Raw genomic sequence first — 22,173 nt, 5'->3', positions numbered from 1 at the left:
TAAATTTTAAGAAATTAAACACTAGAATAAACTTTAATTTTCACTTTAAGTTCAAAATAATAAAGTATAAAACACATTTAAAATTAAATACTAAAATTAAAAAAAAAAAAGTATATATATCATAAATACGTGTAAAGTAAGTGTAAGTGGAAGAATTAAAACTATGCTGATGATGAGAAAGAGAATTTTAGGACCCTCGACTGGGAAAAGCAAAAGGGCCACACAGCTCGTCCCTTATTGATTCCATACCATTTTAATTCCACCTATCCCATTTATACCTTCCGACCTTCTGACCTTTCGAAATTACCTTCCCTTGACCGCTCCACAAGTAAGTGTTTCTGTATTTGTAAGGTTGAATAAATTAATTAAGTCTATGTCAGATCTACAGAGCCGAGACTGCCCATGATATTATTATGTCCGATTACTGAGAACGTGGTGCCTGAGTACGCTGTTAGCCATATATGTATGTATGTATGTAGTTTAACCTGGATGGATCTTCGCTTGAACGCTGATAAGGAAAGAGACCTCGAGAATGCTCAACCAATCCCTATTACACTCTACGGGAGTCTGTCTGATCCTATCCTATGTATCTCTCCCCTCCCATTTCCTATCGATAAGGTTTCGTCTGGGTAGCATGGCACAAAGAATACTAATTAATCGCCTACAACTGTTCCTATTCCTACTACTGCAATCTGTATCTGTTACTGCCCTATATATGTATCTATGCTTTTGTTGACAAGAAATCGGAAAGGAAAACTCGCACTTGATGATGAAGAGATGATGATATGCCTCATTAGAGGTGTGTTTTGATTGGAAGATTTGGTAGCTGTCTTTCTTCAGACGTTCCTGCTGTGTTTTCATAATATAAGTTGTAAATTGGTTAAGTTTATAGAAATTCCTGAGACATTGAATTGATACACATTCTTCGTACTTTCTTTTTCTTTTTTCATTTTCATTTTCATTTGACTTTCAAAATCTTTTCTAACACAGATGTTCGTGGGTGTAATTTTTGCACTTGCAGTCTGAGTAGGGCAGTTTTATGTTCTTTCTTCTAGTTATATCTGCTTTCAAGGACATTACCGATAAACTGATGGACCATGAATAGATATTGCTTTGTGTAGATCGACAACGTTCGCCAGTTCAAACTGTTTCGCTATTTCTGAGATACCGCTCTGAATATTCGCAATCCCACTTGGATTTGCTCCCTCTTTCTTTAACATTTTTGCTTTTTCTGCTCTGCTCTTACGACTTGTTATTAAAATTTAATTTCAATTTCAGAACATTTGTACTTCGCTGGTGAAAAATCACTGAGTTACTTTGCGGTTTTGTTTTTAATACGTTAATCCTCGATTTGCAAAAATGTTTACAGCTTTTCTTCGGTACACCACACGTACTAGTACTGGTATATCATCGGTATATATTGTATTGTATATATGGTAATTGGTGTAAAGTATATACATGTATACATAGACTTTAGTACAGTTGTTTCACTTTCACTTACACGTTCGCATATATATGCACATTTATCTTTTATCTTTTATACGCGATTGTGTTTCTATATATATGTATGTGTATATAAAAAAAAATGATTTTAATTTCTGTTACTTTATTCGTCGTATATGTGAATAAGTAGAAAAAAATGACTTTTCTACTACATACTTGATATTTTATCCCTGATAACGTTTTTCTTTTGTTTGTTGGTTGGTTTTGTTTGTTTGTTTGTTAGCTTGTTGCATGGTAAACTTCTCTGTGCTCTACCGACTTTATGTTTAACATTAGATTTGCGTTAATCTCTTAGACTAATTTTCTTATATAAGTGCTACATTTACAGTAAGGTTCCTTCGAAAAAAAAAAAACGTACACACATCTTATTATTATATCTATTTTGCCGCCGATCCGTAGGATCTTGATCTTTTACTCTTACTGGAAACCGACTTTTTAGAGAACGCACATTGGAGCGCAGCAGTTGTTGGCAAATAAAATTGAGGTTTATATGGGGGTAAAAACTAGCAAAAAAAAAAAATACATTTTTGTTGTATGATTGTGTGAGAGTGTGTGTGCTTGTTTTTGTTGTTGTGTTGAAACAAGACAACAACATCAATAAATCTATGCTGGGCTGCGTTTTTTAGGGGGGGGCTGAGTACCGATGGCGCCCGACAGGTGGCTCAGATTCTATTTAAGATTCGTTTGCGATTTCGGATGCAGCTTCATCTGAAGGTTTACTTTATGCTGCAGATTCAGATTATATGATATGTACCGTTATTGCTCCATCCGTTCCCGCCCCCCTCGGGCCACGCCCCCAACATGTGTGTGTAAGTGTGTGTGTGTTTTGTTTGTGTGTGTGTTCTAGTCCTTCTTTCTCTTCCCATTTTGTTTTTCTTTTTTTGTTTGTTTGTTTGTTGTCGTTAAAATGGTAACATAACTCTAACTCTAATAAGTATTCTTTAAACGCAACTTCACGCTGTTTTGTTTTGTTTGGCCTGCTCGTGCGCAGTTCCAGAGGTATTTATGATTTATCGAAATTATTTACACGATTCTTGAGGTATTGCACATGAAGCAGCGAAGGTGCTTCAACTACTAAGTAGGTGAGAGCAGCACAAAATAACTAATATATGTATATATAGTACGCATAGATAAGATAGGGGGTTACATAAAAAAAAAATGGTTCTGGTTCTCATTATAATTAATAATAATAATAATAATCGTAATAATTACCTAACATAGGGATAAGAATAATAAAACAGTTGACGCCAAAAAATGCCTAATTATGCTTAATAATTAATTAGCTAAGACCTAGTTGCAAGCTGGTTGACTCCCAAGGGATCTTGGGATCTTCTTTCCAGTGCGTAAAAAACAATGGGCAAAGTATTTGTAGCTGGTCTTGGCTGCTGCTCACTGGTGGTCATGCTGATCATGGTACAGATGGTGTACAGATGGTACAGATGGTCGGTCACCCGGCAGTTTCGTTCTCTAAAAGATGGCATTCCAACTTAGCTCCTATTGGATGCCCGGCGGCGGTTGTCCCAGCTCGCTGGTGAAATCGAACAGGCTGGTGCGCGGATGCGCCAAAGCATGATGATGCGGATGCGGATGATGGCCGTGGCCATGATTGTGACCCACCAGGCCATGTTTGATGGCCGATGTCTTGAGCAGACGTTTCAACATGCCGCTGGAGCCGCGATGTTGCAGGCTCTTGTGCGTCGTCAGGGAGTTCTTGGTGCGATACCGCCGGTGGCAGAATTCACACACATATAGAGTGTCCGACTGCTCGTGCTTGTCCTGGAAGTGCCGCTTCAGTGAGTAGTAGCATGAGAAGGTGCGACGGCAGTAGGGGCACTCCTGGGGCTCATTGATGCCCCCGCTGGTGGGTGGTGGCATGCGAAGCGGTAGCTGTGGTGTGCCCGCCTGTGCCACGCCACCTGCGGGCGCCTGTCCTGCGGACTGGCTGCCAGGACTCGTGCTGCTGTTGTTGTTGTTGTTGCTCGAAGCGTTGTTGTTGTTGCTGCTGCCATTGTTGTTGCTGTTGTTGTTGTTGCCCGAGGAGGATGAGGAGGAGGTGCAGAGATTGCTGCCCACACTACTGCCCACACTGCCAGGACGAGGCGGTGAGGTGGCATGCCCCAAAACATGACCATGATGCAGGTTATAGACGGCGGCGGCCAAACTGCCGTTCAGCGAACTTGTGGGCGAGGTCAGCGCAGTGGGCGGCGACGGCGGCGATGAGGTGGAACTGGTGGGCGAGGTCGCTGCGGAGCGGCTGATGCTGTGCGGTCCTGCACAGGGGAAACAAAAAGAGAGGCGTTAGTGGGTTTTTGGACTGGCCATGGTGGCTACAGAGGTGGATATTGGTTGGTTGATAGGGTTGCTTGATAGGGGTTGTGGAGGTCTTATCAATTCAAACTGGTTTAGGCTTATTTATCGGTTTTTTTTTGGTATTGATATTTATATTGCTTTGGTGGTTTTGTTCAGAAAGTATGAAAATAAAAGTGCACGTTAAAAGGGTGAAGATACATGGTAGATTTGTCAATTTGGATTTTCGAACAGGATAGGGTTACGAAAGGATTGGTGGGTTGGTTGAGGAAGAGGGACTTTAAGAGGACAGGACAGGATAGAGGAAAATGTTTAAAATAAAATACGGTAGGCAGTATAAATGCTTGAATGCTCTATTTTAGCACTAAGAACTTCCTGAATTGAATTGAATTTTTATTGGTTGCTAGCAGAGAGTAGAGGTAAAGCGTTATATAGTTTAATACTCGAATATAATATGTGTGTTTATTATAAAGGTAAAGATAAATGCGTGTGTCGGTTTCAAGTTCAGATTTAAGCTCTTATATGCCACTATATTGGCTATTCCGAACTTGGTTTCCGGTTCGTTGCGCTCTATTTTGTTTTTCATATATTTATACATTTCTCTAGAGAACGAATCGGAAACGCATCGGATCGGAAACGGAAGCGGTTAATTTTGTCGATGGCTTGATACGTTTGGACCTTGATATTTTGATATTGATAGTTTTGTTTTTCTTTAGCATGTCTGAGCTTATGTTATTTGCATATGTGTGGAGTTATGGCAGAGAAGGAATTCTACTTGATTGTACTAACTGCTTTCCTACTGAAGATACCACTTTTCAGCGCCCCCGTCGAATTTCTGGAGCTGGCAAATCCCAATTCCCAATCGGTTTGGAACTGGGCAATGTTCATGCATGTGCCAACGAGCAGATGGATTCGACAGGGGTCTGAGATTCTGGGATCTGGAGTGTTTCTTTTTTTTAACTGATCTGTACATTATACACTTGTTACTACTTCGTAGGCGTAAATAGGGAAATTTTTGCTATTTAACAACCGATTGTACATATATATACATTAGGAGGTACGAACGAGTTACACTACAAAACCAAACAAAGTGCACATGCAATCAAAACACATACGTATGTGTGTGTATGTATGAGTGTCTATGCGTGGGTGTGGGTAGGGGTGTATTTGAGTGGGTATGTGCGTGATGGAAATGTAGGGTAGCAAGCAAATGAAGTCACACGCATGCAAGCGATCAGCGAGTGGTGATGAGGCAAAGCGAGTAGCGAGTAGCGAGTAGCGAGTGGCATGCAGAGAGGCAAGCGAGAGCAAAGAATCAAAAGTAAAGCAATAAACATTAGACTAAATTAGAAGCTAATCACATTTCGAATATCGATTTCAGATGTGTCTTGCGAGCCTTCACTCGTCGGTTTGAAACAATTTGGCTGATTTCAGTTTCGGTTTCAGTTTCATTTGGTTAGGCTGGTTTAGTATTTTGTTTTGCTTTTCTTTTGCAAGTAAATTAGGGAAATTGAACAAAACGAAAGCGGTAAGTAAATGATAAACTATGATTGCAGTTAGTAATTGGGCCCCGACTCGATTTTGATAGATCAAGCGTGGTGGAAGCGTGGCGAGTCTGGATTCGGTTTACATATGGTAGGTACATATGTATGTTTATTTGCCGTGGCCCTCCAACGACGCAAACTTACCAAAACAAAAAGTTAATTATTTGAAGAGACTGTTATCTAAGGATCTATGTATTTGTAGTTGCAGCGTTCTTTATCCATTTTTAGTTCTCTATATTTTCGTAATTCTATATTTATAGTTGAAATAAGTATTCTTTTTACATATGTTGCTTATTTGTACAGTTGCATCATAGGGAACAATAGGTAATGAGACAGAGAAAGGAGGAAGAGAGAGGAAAGAGACAACAATACGAGTACTGGAAACGCAGATGCCAAGTCGACGCGGCGTAAGAGGAGCAGAGGTTCGAAGTCAGATGTACAGAGGAGCTGAGAGAGGACTGTTAGTTGGAGGATTGGGATTCCCCCGCATCCGGGCGAGTCTTCTCGCTACTTGAGCTGAAAATGTCCAAATCAATCAAGGAGGAGCGAGATCGCTCTGGTCACTACGGTTAGTAAAGCTTCAGATAGACAGGGAGATAGAGAGTAGTAGAGTTGATCAGTAGGAAGAAAGATAGGTGAACGCACTGATTTTATATGGAGTATTACTTATTAGGCGTGTGAGCGAGTAATAGAAGACAGAGCGAGTAGGAAACGAAGAGAGAGAGAGAGGGAGAGCGAGATCGACTACGGTAGCGAGTGAGTGGGTCGTACTTACAGGTCGCAGATGTTTTTTGTACATGAGTGGTTAGAGGTTAGGCTATAGCTACGGCGAGTCTAGTGGAAAGTGAGAACGAGAGCGAGAGCGGGGAGGCGAGTTCGGAGCGCGAGTGAGCAGGCAATATACAATGGTTAAATATACATAAGAGTACTTAGGCGGATGGTGGCCAGAGCGGCGCTTTAAGACGAGGAGAGTGCGTAGATTTAGTGGCAAGCTGACCAACGCTGATATACCACAGTGGTTGGTCTGGTTAATTGTTTGCATCTAGAAACAATTTGTACAGAGTATAGCGTATCGATAGCGCCGAGGTGGCGAGGCACGCTCGATGGATCGTTAGTGTGTATGGCAAGTAGATAGAAGATAGATGCAGAGGTGGAAAGAGATACGTGTACAGATAGATTCAGATTCAGATACAGCCGAGTAGAGATGGCTGGCGCTCAAGAGAGAGTGAGACAGTGTGTAGAACGAGGCCATGAGAGGGAGATAGCATGTAATGTACTAACTACGTATCGGCGCATGGTCGGATACTTGGCTACCAATGTAGTTTAAGATGTTGGGCTAACCTTTAGCAAGCGCGCGATCTTCTACTTTGACTGACTAACGAGTAGCGGGTGCGAGTAGCGAGTCGCTGGTAGCGAGTGAAGTTAAAGTTGCGGCTCTGGTACACTGGTACATCATCATTACATCATGGTATGAGGTCAATTGGAGCCAGCTCACATCCCTCCGCTTTCAGGATTCAGGGTTCTGGGTCTCTAGTGACTGGCGTCTTGTGTCTCATTCTCCGCTCGATAAATTGTGTTTTATGTGAGGCCTGTTGTCTGGTGGTTGTTGTTGTTGTTGTTGAGCCAAGCCGAGCCGCACCATGCCACGCCATTGTTGTTGTTGTCGATGATGCAGCATTTATAGCACTAAGCACAAGTTGATCGGCGAACTGGGGGACTTATGCCTAAGTTGTGCTTTACTTTCCATTATCAACTATTCGTCTTCGAGTCACATTATGTATATATATATATATATATATATATATATTTTTATGATTGTATATTATTTTTTTTGTTTTATAATAGTATATTTATGTTACGGAAGAAAGCACGTTACAATCTGTTCAATCGGTAGCTTGTCTAGGTCGAGTGAGAAATTACGTAGATATTCAGAAAGGCAACTTGTGCGAGGTCCGTTCGTTTTCGAACTAACATAAACACGAAAGGAGCTATATTTGTAAAATTGACTACGAGTACGTTGTATGAGGTATAAGGTAAAAGAAGGCCACAGAGTGTAAATAGTGTATATCCGTAATCTTTATACTGGTCCATAGGCATGAGTTTGTGAAAAAGTCAGCAAGTCTACAGGATGATCTGGCTAATCTAACTATAATCTAAAAGACTTCCAAACGACCTCCTATAACTAGCTTACCTAATATCTAATGTCTTTTGTTAATTGTTAAGCATATAATATATATATTATATATTGTTCGTAATCGTCTACCCCCTCCTAATAATAATAATAATGGGGTCTACTCTCTTTGTTCGTCGTGTATAATAGATTGTTAGGTAGATGTATAGGTATGTATATATATCACTACATAATGGCATTGCTTTAAGTTTTGAGCTAAGGTTCTAGTCGATGTCTCTAGTTGCTCGTGGTGGCAATCGAAGGGCCGTGACTGCTGCTGTGACTGTGACTCTGACTGTGACTGTGACTGTTACGCTGATAGAGGTAGTAGTCATACAGCGTCATTATCTGTCTTTGCTGGATAAGCAGTTGGTACTGATCGTCCAGCGGCATTGGTCGCTTTGGATAAATAGAAAGCCCGTCATCGGAACGATCCGGGTGATCTGTCATTGCATTTGAGGTAGAAGTCAGGGTCGGTGTTGAAGTGGTGGTGGTGTTACTGGTCATGGTCATGGTCATGGTCGTGGTCGTGCTGGCTTTCTTCGCTAAGGTTGACTGTTGCTTTTGCTTTTGCTGTTGCTGTTGCTGATGCTGAGTTTGCTGCGGCACGCTGGTTAGGCGACCCGGCAAGGGCGTTAAGTCTCAGATCGACGAGTTGAACTGGTTATAGAGCTTAATGTCCTTCATCTCCATTTCGCCGGGACGGGACTTGTGGTAGGTATAAATGTGCGTCATTAGCGAGTTGCGGGAGCAGTAGACGCGCTCGCAGATGGCGCATCGGTACTCCTCTTGGCGCACGGCGTGCTTGTCGGCAATGTGGCGCTTGAGCGAGGCTTTCGAGCAGAGGAGCTTACCGCAGAGCTGGCATGAGAAGAGTTTCTTGGGCGAGTTTCCTGCAAATTGGTGGATTGGTGGATTTGGATTTGGTATGATTGGTATTTGGTATTGGTTGGTTCTAGTGGTTTTTTTGGAACCTCTTATCCTAACTACGGCAAAAAATGACCGATATTGTATGCATAGTATGTATGCACTTCATACACACGCAGGGTTTTGGTCACGTTTCGTTGGACCATTCTTACGCTGGGGGGTTTTTTTTTTGGGGCTGTGACTAGGGGGGGTAGGAACTGAAATGTTTCTAATGAATGCTGCCCACACATGAATAGCCACCCGGCAGCACAGAGGGTTAAAACAACTGCAGGTGTGTGTGTGTCGAGTGTCTGGCATGTGGCAAAATGGCAAAAGACATAAATAAATAACATTACATATACATACATAAAAACAAATTAAAATTATAGATATAGATATATATATATTTTACTGCAGTCCAGTCGCTGCACCACCGCTGCACTCCTTTGGAGCCGGAATGGGGTGAGCTGAGTGGATTGGATTGGATTGTGGGATTGGAGTGGTGCACCATTACCAATGGCGGCTGGTGATGAGTAAGTGGCCCATGTTATCGACTAACAGTTAACAGTTACGGTTACATCTAGCGTTATCAGTTATCAGTTATCGTGTGGTAGTGGGTGGGGGAGGGGATTGTGGATAGTGGATTGTGGGTGGTGGGTTGTGGTAAGGCAGTGTTGGATTAATATAGCGCACTGGTGTTAGGCCTCGATGATCGACTGGAGACACTGAGAGCGGCGACCATGACAAGGTTAGGCGACATTCTACGCGGATGAAGTGAAGTGGAGTGGACTGAATGAATGGTCCCAGCACCAAACACTCGCACAGATGGCAACACAGGTTCAAGGGTTGGGTTCGTGGTCGGGGTCAAGGTCGGGGTCAAGGGAGGGTTAGATAAGAAGCGCCCCATGTTCCCAGTTCCCCATTCCCAGTTCCATTTCGGTGACCCAGGAACAACAGCACAACAGGACAACCAGGTTGGTGGGTTAAGAAAGAAATCCTCGGCACGTACAATGGTTCACTTATATACATTCTATTTATTTAAATAATAACACGATATCATTTTGTTTTTAATTATGAAAATACTTCGTTTTTCCTTCTGTCTGTCTGAGTGTGTGTGTGTGAATGTGTCTGCGTTGCGTATTACTTCTTTTTTTTTCAAGTGTCTTTCGTTCGACTGATTTTAATGAACTTTCTTTTCCGATTTACGTATAACGAAATTAACGGGGTTTCATTCCTCTCTCTTATTTTCGGTTCGGAGTTGTTTGTTTTGGTAATGGTTTTGCTTTTGCTATAGCTTTTCCTTAGAGTTGTCTGCTTGACACTTACACAAATACATCAAATTATTAATTATCCAAAGTTTTTCGTTTCTGTTATTTTGCTTTGCATATATATGTATGTGTGTGTGTTGGGTTAGTTCTAGTGCTGGCACCTTGCTTATATACAAGTGAACGTACAGGAGACAAAAATGTACATTTCTTACTAGGCTAGAGTGGAAAACTTAATAGTTTTTATTGTAGTTTGAGTTCGAGTTCGAGCTTCTGGGGAATAAAAAACAAACAATTGGAAAGTCTCGTCGCCAAAGGAAACTTCTTTTTTTATACTAATGCTGTTTTTTTTTCTTTTTTTTTTTTTGATTGGATTGGATTGGATTAGCTTGATCTCCGATCAGCTTCGATTTCGAGTTCTATTGAGGTGTGGGTGTGGTGGTTACGGATATTGGTATGGGTTATATTTCTACTGTTATAAGTATGCAAGCGTTTGTGTACGAGTGTTTGCAACTATATGAGATATTTTTTTTTTATTGTATTGGCTTGTCTTTCTGATTCTGAGCGCAGAAAGAAGCTGAATGGAATGGAATGAGGATCATTTGGATGATCCCAATCACTTCCCTTCGCATCCTTTCTTCACCCAACACCGTTTGGGTTCTATTTCTATGCATATTCGATTGAATGTTTTTGGGGGTAAGCCGCCCTTTTCTCTTTCTTGCTACCTCGGATTTGCTATTTTACTTATGTACGTATAGCCATGTAGTTACTGCACTGTTACTGTTACTGTAGTTTAGTTTATTTTCTTTAAATATCGCGTATTGTAATTGTAATTGTAATTGTAGTTGTTAATGTAATTGTAATTGTAAGCTTTATGTGGCTTGGAGCTAATGGTTCATTGGATAATACGGTTCAGTATGCATACATTCACTTAACTGGAAAGGGTTTGGGAAAGTTTGCGATTTGCGGTTAAGGGAAGGGGCTATGGACTAGGGGCTAGGGGTGAACATCTATACGAATAGGAAAAAAAAGTAGTCATAGTACACACGTTAAACAGGCGAACCTACTATTGATTATTCGGTATTGTTTAATCGGTATTCTGAGTTCGGTTTTGGGTTTTTGGATTTCGGTATTTTCGTATTTCGGTATTCTGTTTTAGGACTCCCCGCTTATCGAGGTCTTACTGCTGCTATTTCGAGTATCAATATGCTATTTAGTTAGTTAGTTGGTTAGGTCCTCAGTTTAGTTAGTTGAGTTTATGGGCTCTGGGCTCTGTACTCACATGATGTACCTTCTCATACACTCTCTGGGGCTTGTGAACTGTTATCTGCGATGTCTGTTAGTTGTTAGTTTGTTAGTTTGTTTGTTAGCAAGAGTACATGTTTTAAATAATCGACATTTAAAGTGCAAAGCTGCGACATCTTATCTTCATCGAACTGCTATGTGACTCTCAGTACTCATACATAATAAGTCTGGATTTACATTTCCACATTTATTGAATATAATAAAAACGAGGTGACATTTTGGGGGTGAGGTCGGAGAGCTGGGGACAGCACTCGGATGCTCTACATATATGGCATTGCAGCTGGCGATTTCAGATCGCTTGGGTTCCAGCGTAACAAACGGAGGGTTCTCCTTATAGATAGATACAGATACAGATACAGACACAGTTAAGGGTGTACTCGTACGGTTTAACTTATTATAGTCGTATGTGCATAAGCTATGTAAATCGAATTTTGGTATCAAAACGTGGGTGATTCAACTTAATCAACTTTTCAGACTTTTCGTTTGCCAAAAGAAGCAAGAAAAAAAAAAAACATACATTGGGGAAATAGAAATTTCGCCATGCGCCTAGATTATGCGTGGGTGAGTTACACTAAGAGTTAAATATAATAGGTTGTATAAAAAATAAAATTCGACTATACTCGCACACAACGTTTCAGCGCTCAAACTATTCATTTCCACTCTCTCTCTCTTTCTCTTTCTCCTTCTATCTCTCTTTTCTCTCCTACATATACATATTAAATAGGTCATATAGGTGTGACTTTTAACTAAGGCTACTGCACTCCTCCTAGCTATCCTCCCATCCTTCCCATCGCTATCCCCAATTGCGGGGACCCCAACCCAAAAACCCAAGATGAAATTGCACGCGCCTAAAAATAATGTCGTTCGCTGCGGTTCTGCGGTTCCTCTGCCTGAATGCTTCTGCTACGGGTTGTTCTAGTTCTAGTCCTCGCCCCTTCCAAAGTTCTACTTCGAATAATCAGTCTTCAAATTAAGGTAAGGTGTGCTGGAAGCAAAGTAAATCTATACCATAAATATCTGGTCGCTAATTTTGATTATGCATTTAGTGTCGCGAAGTCTGCCAATTGGAAAGCATAGTACTACATACATATAATAAGTGGCAACATATATCAACTGGGGACCAACAATTTCATTGTTCATTGTCGAATTTTTCCTTTTTTTTTGAGCTATCAGCTAACTTTTATCGATGATCGCTCATCGTTCTTCTTCGGTTGAGTTTAAAACTAGTCAGTCCTGGTCCCCGTTTACCCCGTTCTCTTTCTTCAAGCTTCGAAACGCGCATGAACTCTTCCCATCATCATAATCATAAACCCCCCTCAGTGCTATTTCCACCTATATACAATCTTAGATCACCTCGCTTTTGACTTTCATCTCAAAATTGATTTATGGTTTTGCTGTGTATGCGTTATGCTGAGTCATAGTCTTAGTTATATATATATATATATCCATATTCGTATTCATAGTTATGCAAATACATGTACAAATGTATACTCGTGTGTGTTTTTTTTCCTAAGAGCAACGCTTTTAATTGTAGATAAGTAAAAAAAATCGTATTACACACACATTCACTTAGGGCTAGGTTTACATTCTTGTGGTTTTTACATTGACCTTGCTACTCATTTGATGAATATTTAGTGGCTGCTAAATGTACACATATGTTTTTTTTTTCATATATATATATATCTCTGATATCTTACAATGATAATAAAAAAACAAAAAAAAAATGCATTAGTTGTATGTTGTTTTTTTTTCGGTTTATGGGCGTGTGGTTGGTGTTCATAGTATGCAAATGTGAGGAAGATAGAATAGTTAGATGCTGTACAGATGATGGGGATAGTTGGACATGACGCACATTGCACATCGGTTCGGTGATCCCCGGCTGCTTTCGTATCCACATCTTTATCGATTGGGTTTCAGATCGGTTCGGATTCAGTTCGATGGCGTTGGCATCTGGCGCTTTTTGTGGGTAATACTTAGGGGTACAGTTTCAATGGGGGCGTGGCATGTATGATAGTGGGTGGATTGGTGGGTAGTAGGTATGTGGGTGTGTGGGTATGCGGGTGGCATGTGGCATGTGGCATGGTTAACAGTCTTCTATCCTGTGCTCCAAGCTTTGGAGCTCCGCTTTCTCCTAATCTAGTTTATAACGTGACAAACTCTAATCGCATCCCAATTTGGGATGGGCAAAAAAAATGCTTATATGTATACGTGTCCTGCCCAGGATTCCGAGTCCTCCGATTCCAGCGCGATCTCATTGAGTGTTTGAGAGTGTGTGTGTGTTTGTTTGTTTGTTTGTTTGTTTGCATGTATGTATAAAGAGCTATATAGCTTTATCGTAAAAGACCTTTGTTTTTGCTTGCTTTATAATCAAGTCGTAAATAATCACAGTTTTTCCATTTGCCTAAAAATGTTTTTTTGTTTGTCTTCCTCTCCTCTCCTTTTGCTTTCACTTTCTTCTTCTTTTTATCATCGTTATCATTGCTTCGTCTCGATGTTTGCCTTTGTATTTTAGGTTTCTTTCATTTCCCTTTTTTGTTCTGGCCGAAAAAGTCTTTGAATTTTCCGTTCTGTGAGATCCGAAATTTAAATGGTATAGTAGTAGTAGTCCCTAATCTCATCGTGCTCCTCTTTGTCGTTCGGTCGGTTCTCCTCCGCTTTGCTTCGTAATTCCTCTTCTTCTCCTTCTCCTCCTTCTTCTTCTTGATTTGTGTCTGTGTGCGTGTTCGTGTGTGTGTGCGTGTGGTGTTGCCCGATCATCTTTCGTAGCATACTTTCCTGCGCCCGGCTTATTGGTCTAGTAAATTCATGCGTTCATATGGATGCTGGTGCGGATGGGGATGCGGGTGCGCTAGCTGGTGGGGATGCTGGTGGGACAGCGGATGCTGGTGGGTTAGATGGTGTGGCAAATGGTGCTGGAAACCGCCGCCTCCGCCCGAATGCTCCAGCTGTGTGAGATCGACAGTGGGCGTGCCACTTGGCCCCTGCACTCCTCCGACTCCTACTCCATACTCCTGTCCTCCGACTCCTACTCCAAGTCCACCGCCTCCGTTCATCGCTTCCTGCCCAGCTCCCGATCCGGGACCCGATCCTCCGCCGCCGCCGCCGCCACCCGCCGCAGCTGCTGCCGCTGCAGCCGCCGCTGCCGCCGCGGAGTTGTTGAGCGCCACGTGGAAGAGCTGCTGCAAGAGTTGCTGCTGATCTTATAAGAAGTCCATGCACGGCTTGACAATGCCCGGCGATGACTGTTGCTGCTGCTGCTGATGCGCTGCCGCCAACTGAAGCGTAGAGCTGGCCGTTCCACCGGCCACCGCGGCGGCTCCAACTATGGGCGATAGTAGCAATTCGGCGGCAGCGGCTGCTGCTGCCGCTGCGGCGGCCACGGCATTGCCACCAGCACCGCCCACCGCTCCGCCGCCCACATTCACACTATTATTGGCCGCCGCCGCTGCGGCACTCAGCGAGCTCAACGACTGATGAAGTCGGCTGCCCGGACTGCCCGCCTGACCCACACCGGCTCCGTGATGGAAATACGAATGATGGTTCTTCTGGCGGCGATGGTAGATGCTCTTGTGGTTGTTCAGCGAGTTCAGAGTGCGGAAGACCTTGTGGCACAGGTTGCACACGGCGTTGTTCAGCGGCTGCAGATGCTGCTGCTCCTTGTGGCGCTTCAGCGTGAGCTTGGTGCTCAGCAGCTTGCCGCAGACGTCGCAACGATGGCAGGCATTCAGCGGCAGGGGCAGGAGCAGCCTATTGGCCTGGGCCACATCCTGGGCGCGAACCGATGAGAGGAGACTGCTGCCAGGTCCGCCGGGTCCACCTGCTCCGCCACCACCACGTCCGCCGCCACCACCGCCACCGCCGCCGCCGCCTCCTCCAACGCCGGCGGCTCCGGAGGGCGAGAGCGAGGCGCGTCGATGGTGCAACAGATGGTGGTGCTCCAGTGGCGATCCGGCGCGGGCCAGGGCATGCGCATGGGCGGCATGGGCATGGGCGTGGGCATGATGGGCGGCAGCGGCGGCGGCGGCACTCAGCTCGTGGTGGGTGGCATGCAACTGATGGTGGCTGGGCAGCAGCGACAGCGGATGCTGGCCAAAGTGCGAGTGATGCGAGGGTGGCGGCGGCTGTGGCGATCCTCCGCCCGTACCGCCCGTGGAACGGTCGAGGTCACGCTCGCGATCCATCGATCGTTCTCGTTCCCGCTCACGCTCACGCTCCCTTTCGCGCTCCCTCTCGCGCTCCCTCTCTCGCTCCCTCTCACGCTCCCTTTCCCGCTTGTGGTAGGCCGAGGGCGAGGGCGAGGGCGTGGCACTGTGACCGCCTGCCTCGGCCAATCCTTGCGAGGATCGGGATAGGCTACGTTCGCTGCCGGCTGCAATGTGCAGGTCGCTCGACTTGCTGCTTCCTCCTGACTTGAGTTGTAGTTGTTCCTGCTTCAGTTGCTGTTGTTGTTGTGGACTGTTGGTATGTGGTGTGGAATGATGTTGTTGTTGGAGGAGTTGGTGTGGTGATGACTGTTGTTCTACTTGTTGTTGTTGTTGGTTGTTGCTGTTGTTGTTGTTGTTGTTGCTACTACTATTACTAGGGGTGCCACCACCACTACCGCCGGGCACAATGACGCCGCCGAGTAGGCTGCCGGTGCTGCCACCTAAACGGTCATTTAGAAAGGAAGAGAAGAAAAAAAGAGACAATAGTGACTTTTCTGTATATTTGACTTTGTTGTTATTTGTTTGTTTGTTTGTTTGTTTGGGTTTTCTGTTGTTGTTTAGTTGGTTGTGTGTGGTTGTAGTAGTAGTAGTTGTCCTTGTCTTGTTTTTTTTTTTTTTTTTTTTTTTTTTTGGTGTTAGTGTGTCGTAACTGTCGTTGTCAGTGTGTCTGTATCTGTAACTGTATCTGTTTCTGTATGTTTTTTGGTTTTAATTTTATAACACTAACAAATCCAGGCTCAAAACAATGTAAATTTGCTAACTTTGCTTCAAACTGTTTATTCAATATTTTGCTTTTGTTAATTTCATCATTTTTTTTTTTTTGCGAACGCATTCCTTAAAACTTTTTGGTATGGTTTTGGTTTTGACCAAAAAAAACGCTGCTGTTCTCGGAGATTCGAGTTCAGATTCAAATTCGGAGTGCGATTCGCAATTTTTGCATTTTCGGAGTTTCGATTTTTTTTTGGCTTTCGGTTTGGTTTTGGTTTCGGGTTGGCTTTTCATTCCCTTTTTGTTTGTTTATTGATTTTTATTTTTTTTGGGGAAAACGCATGGAAATAAAATGGTAATAAAACGGTTTTGTTGACTGTTGTTGTTGTTGCTGTAGCTGTTGCTGTTTCTGTTGTTGTTGTTGTTATTGTTGCTGTGGCTAGTTTGTAGTGGTTGTTGTTGTTAAACTCGAATTCGCACAGTTCTCATGCCGCAGGTGGGGAACTCGGCTTAAATTCGAATTCGAGCTCGAATCGAATTGAATTTCGTTTCGGTTCGTTTCGTTTCGAATTCGGAAAAATCGATCGACCCGAATCGGTGGCAATTGCAGTTGCAACCACGATTGCAGTTGCAGTTGCCATTGCCACGACCTTGGGAACGACCTTGTAAACTGGTGAATAATTTTATGGTGTCTGTTTTTTTTTTTTTTTATTGCCAATTTAGGTGTGATCTGATCGTTGGTAATTTGTCACGAATTTCGTGGATGCTTTTAAAACCAATTTGTCTTGTCTTGTTTTCGATTCGATTCGCATTTCTCGATTTTCGATTCAATTTCGACTTCAATTCCAATTTTGTTCTGCGTTCAGATTTTTTTTTTTCGTTCGATTTCGATTTTGATTGTGATTTTCTCAATTTGTTTGTTAAGTTTAGCAAAATTTTGAAACATGTTTGGCCTGATTGATTTGTTGTATATATAAAATGTTTAGTATTATTTTGATTTTCTCTTTTAGTTATTTCGGTATTTTTTTTTTTTCTATTTTGGTTTTTAGTTGCAAGTTGTCAATTTTTTCTTGCGGTTGTCACTAGTGTCTCTTTTTTTCAAACTCAATCGCAGCACCGTTGCCTGTGTTGGGTTCGATTGGGTTTGGTTTTTTTGGGGGGGGGTTCAAGGTTTAGGGTTCGGGGCTTGGGGTTCAGGGTTTGGGTTCGGTTTCGGTTTCGGTTAAAAAGAACCAAATGTGCGGTAGATTAAACGTGCTGGGGAACGGTTTTTGGGTCACACACAGGGGTCTTATTCCAATGTTTGGTTGTGTGCGAGGGTTTTTTCGGGGGTCAGTGGATCGCGGGCACCTCTAAGATTCAGATTCAGATACTTAGCGTTTCACTGAGGGTGCGGTTAGGGGGGTTTTTTTGTTTTACCGCCCATTTTAAGGGTGGAGCGGAGGGTTTGGTTGGTTTTGGTTTGGGTTTGGGTATGGATGTGGGATGTTAGTAGTAGTATTAATAGTTTTTGTAGCTGAGGCTGCTTCTGAGGGGTCCTTAAAGTAGGTGAAGTTCGCGCTCGACCCGAGAGTGAGTGTGCGAGTGTGTCGGCGTAGGTGTGAGTGTGATGGGGTCAAAGTTCGATTCGATTCGATTCGGTTCGGCACACATGACATGGTACATTTGCACGGTACGAAGGGCCAAGTCCTGGCACTACGATCTAGCTAATGTATGGTTATGAGTGAGGACAATATGTGCATGATATGTGGCTGGACAGACAGAGATAGGCGCAGAGTGAGACAGAGAGAGAGAGAGGGGATGGACCTCTGTCGGTCTGGTTTTTATTTTTTTTTTCTTTTCTTGTTAGTTTCCCACGGGGGGCGGGTGACAACGCCTCGATTGACATGCATACAACAACGAGGCGGGAGGCGTAGGTGCTTGGGGGGGTTTGGGGTTTTTGGGGGGTTGTGACCTCAGGAGGCTGGGGCGTGGTAAATGAAATATCGCTTTGATGTGTAGACGTTTATTGTAATTATCATGAATTGAATTAGAATAGAAAGTGAAGTTCTTCGCACAGAACCGCAATCGCTTCATATCATACATGGATCTCAACTGCATTGGCTTGTGGTTGTGTGTGGGTATGTGTGTGGTGTTTATATGTATATATATATATATTTGCTTGTATTCATAGGTCTTACGCACATACATGTGTCTGTATCTTTACTTAGCAGCACTAAAAATTAACGAACACAGGTTTACTCATCGAAGTATCCGGTCAAACATTTCGGTATAATTATTCAATATTCGCATAACTAACATTAAATATACAAAAAAATGCAAAAAAAAAAATATGGTAGACTATGGTTAAACATTTTTTCTTAGTCTAGACATACATATGCATCGTGATTTCTGTGTGTGCATGGGTGTTTGTGTGTGTGTGTTTGGGTGTTTGTTGTTGTGCTCTTAACCCTAACTATTTAGAATTTGATAACTAGTTTAGAGTACTATAGAAAAGATCTTTGCAATTGGTCGGTCGTTCGGTCGGTCGCTCCCTCTCGCTCATCGCTTCTTCATCTTCTTCTCGTAAACTACCTCTATAAATCGTAACTCTTCAACATTATATATATTTATGTATGTATATACTACGTAAAAGGTAAAAAAAAACTGCAGCTTGGTCTTTATTTAAATGTGTAACGTGCAGAGAGAGATAATTCATACGTCTAACGCTTTGCATATCCCCCCATTGAAATCGATATACGATTTGTGCCTATCATAAGGTGTATACAGAATATGCTGTCCATCGGATAAATTGTATTTAGTTAAAGCCATTTCGAAGAATTCACTACGGGCACCTCTGTTAGCTCCTACTTAACGGTATTAAGACTTGTATAGCTGACGACAAAGAGTGAAATGGGATTGGATTGGATGGGGTTTCGGGGAAAGTGGGAAGGTCATAACTTTTGGAAACTTTACAGGGGGCGGGGGGAGGTTTTCTTTTGGGCTACCTTAGGGTTATTAACGGCTATCAATTTACTCTGTATAAACTGTGTATCCTGTGCTTAGCAACTACCGAAGGCAACTAATTGTAACTAGCTTAGACTGTGTTTTTGTGAGTGTGCTCATCCTTTTTTTCTTTTTTTTTTTTTTGTTTAAGTCCTGGTCTTTAATAGTTAATGTGTACAAAAAGCACCGTCTTGTGTCTGGTTGTGTGTGTGTTTGTTTGGGGGTTCCTACATATTCTTGACATTCAGTTCATTCAAACTTAACAAAAAACCTGCTCCCCCTCAACTGGAGAACCCTCTGTGTTGCGGATGCGGGTGCGGATGCGAGTGCGGATGCGGGTGCAGATGGTGGTGGTGGTGCCGCTGTTGCTGTTGCTGCTGATGCGGAGCCTGCTGCGGATGCTGCTGGCGGTAGTCGAAGTACATGAAGCCCTATGAGGAGGAGTGGTGATTCAGTTGCTGTTGCTGGTGCTGCTGATGGTAGAAGCTATTGGCCGTGGCCTGTGTGGCACCGCCGGCGCCTGGCTCCTGCTTCGGCTGCTTGAGGTTGCGATGGTAGATGCTCTTGTGGTTGCGCAGGCTGTTCAGCGAGCTGTAGACGCGTTTGCAGATGTTGCACACGGGCTCCTTGGTGGGGCGCATATGGACATTCTGGATGTGCCGCTTGAGGCGGGTGAGGGAGCTTAAGTTCTTGTTGCACGGACTGCATCGGAAGTCATCGCCGCCGCTGGCCGCGCTGTTGAGTCCACCTCCTCCGACGCCGCCGCCGCCGCCGTTGTTGCCGCCCGAGGTGTTCAAGGCCGTGTTGGAGTTGTTCAGCGAGCTGTTGGCACTGCCGCTCGTCGAGGCGGATGCGGATGCGGATGCCGCTGTGGCCGCCATGTTGGCCATTACCGCGGCGAACATTTGCTGTTGGGTGGTGGGCGTGTTGGGCGTGGGCGTGCTGCAGGCGAGGATTCCGTTGGCCTGCTGCTGCTGGTGCTGCTGTTGTTGACCGCTGTTGGAGTTGTTCGCCTGTTGCTGCTGCTGCTGCTGCTGCGACATCTGGTGTTGCTGCTGCTGCTGTTGTTGCTGCTGCTGCTGCTGCTGGGGCAGCAGGGCGGTCACCGAGAGGCCGCCGTTGCTGCCGCTGCTGCTGCTCCCGTTGGCTGCAAATGTGGAGAGGTTAAGGCCACAGATGCCGGAGGCACTTGTGATGGCTGTAGGTCGAGTTGGAATTGTTGTTGTTGTAGTTGGTGGTGATGGAGTTGTAGTTGGAGTTGTTTTTGAGTTGTTGTTTTTGGTTGGTAGAGAGTAATCGTAGTTGTTGTTGTTGTTGTTGTTGTTGGTAATCAAGTTGTTGTTTATTGTTGTAGTAGTTGTAGCATTTGTCGTCAGTTTACCTGACGACAAAGTGGGGAAGAAAGTCAGAAAACGTCGCATTAGCCCAAGGACAACGAGTTTTTATTGAATTGAATTGGATTGGATTTTTTTTTTGTCTCAATTTTGCGTGATTTCTCATTTGGATTTGGATTTGGAATTTTTGAATTTTTGAATTTATGATTTATTTTCAGTTGCTTTCTTGTGTATTTGCCGGATGGTTTTTATCAGAAAACGAATTTCGTTAGCATTTTTTGCATCAAATATATATAAGTTTGCTTCATTTCTGCTTTAGCTTTTGCTTTAGCTAGTGGCTAATTTAACTTTGGATTTATTTTTCGATTGTTCAATCTGTTTTTCTAGCGGATTGCGTGACATTAGAAAGATAGAGAGAGAGATAGAGATATACAGAAAGAGAGAGGGGGAGAGAAGTAGATGGTTGTGGTGGGGAGTTGGGGATATATATATCAGGGGACTTTGGAGGATGGCATGTGGAAAAGAAAACGGTTGGCTTCGCATATGGCAAATGTGAGATATTTATTTCTTTTTTGATTGTTCGTCGACGTTTCAGTTTCAGTTTTTTTCTTTATTTCACCATTCAACTCGAAACCGAATTGAAGTGACTGTGACTGTGACTGTGACTGCGAATACGACCCAAACTGTGACTGTTACTCGGTGGAGAGCACAGTTCCAGTTCAGCTCAGAATCGATTCTTTCTTTCTTGGCGGCTGCGTACAAAATGGACATCGATGTCGATCTGATCGCATGATGGACACTACCGATACTCAACGTGTGCAAAATTGTTGGGGTTCTTTTGTTTGGTATTTGGTATTTGGTTTAGGTTTAGTTTGAGGTACTTGTTGGTTGGCTAGTTTTGGTTTTGGTTTTGGGTACTTTGTTTGGTTGGTTTGTATTGTTGTAGTTTGGTTTGTTTTTTTTTGTTTAACTCATTACCATAGTGTGCGGTGGTGTGTGGTAATTTACAATTTAGGAGTAGGAATAGTAGGAGGAGCATTTAAATTCAGACGTAAGAGGGTGGGACAAGTGTTTCGTTTGTTTGTGTGTGTATGTGTGTGTCTGGGTGCTCGTGTGTTGTGTGTGTGTGTGTTTGGTAAAACACCATCACCATAAAAATCAGTATCATATCAGTATCTGTATCATTGTTCGTGTATTTGGTTGTTGGTTTGTGTTTTCTTTGACTTCCCGTACCTAGTGTTTCTCTGTGTGTGTGTGTGTGTTTGCGGTTGTGTGTGTGTTTTTTTTTTTTTTTTGGGGATTCGGGGTTGTGTGTGGGTGTGTCACTTAAAAAGCACTAGTATTAAACCCTTGCCAAATCACCTTTGTCTTTAACATCATCATCATCTCTCTCCGGAATCTTAATGGTAATTTCTAGTTTCGATTTAAATTTCGATTATTTCTTTTCTTTTTTGAAAATTCAATGTTATTAGAATTTCGTAAAATTTACATTGTGCTTAGATTACAATTTTTGCTCTTGGTCCTTATTTGTTGTTTGTATTTTTTAGGCTGCTGACAGATTGGAGGAGTGTTTTGGCTTAATTTCAAGGTTCCTTCTTATAGACCTTAATGGTTATCTTTCGTTTTTGGTAACTTGTTCCTTTAGCACATATATATTTTGGCACAATAGCATCGACTCCAATTTCAACTCCTCCATTCCGTCTACAGCTTTTAATTCGTTTTCGTGTGCTTAGGTGGTAACTTAAATAGATTGGTGGTGTGGATACATTTTTCGATTTTCAATTTTCGGTTTGCCTGGGTCACCAATTGCGGAACTTAAAATTAGTGAATTTTGAATGCTTCGCACGGGAGTTAAAGTAATTTATTCTATGTATGCTAGGCGTAAGATATAACTCTGATTTCTCCTTTTCTCGCAGTGTTTTGTGTGTGTGTTTGTGTTCT

General features: G+C 43.0%; 1 protein-coding gene across 5 annotated transcripts in view; it reads right to left on the bottom strand.

Annotated features, from left to right (window-relative positions):
• LOC119557222 (broad-complex core protein) overlaps window positions 1–22,173 on the bottom strand; it is a 49,873-nt gene continuing 27,700 nt past the window's right edge. Inside the window, exon 8 of one of the 5 annotated variants that reach the window (XM_037869894.1) lies at window positions 1–3,773. In XM_037869894.1, coding sequence (XP_037725822.1) covers window positions 2,998–3,773 — 776 coding nt within the window. In that variant the 3' untranslated portion in view covers window positions 1–2,997. Of the gene's footprint in view, window positions 3,774–8,027; window positions 8,418–11,166; window positions 15,646–16,014; window positions 20,280–22,173 lie in introns of those variants that run through there. The other 4 variants (XM_037869896.1, XM_037869892.1, XM_037869893.1 and 1 more) reach the window with 4 other exon arrangements.

This window comes from Drosophila subpulchrella, chromosome X, assembly GCF_014743375.2.
Source record: "Drosophila subpulchrella strain 33 F10 #4 breed RU33 chromosome X, RU_Dsub_v1.1 Primary Assembly, whole genome shotgun sequence".
Classification (NCBI taxonomy): Eukaryota; Metazoa; Arthropoda; class Insecta; order Diptera; family Drosophilidae; genus Drosophila; species Drosophila subpulchrella.
The sequence above is the reverse complement of the archived record's forward strand: the minus strand, read 5'-3'. Positions and strand labels throughout refer to the sequence as shown.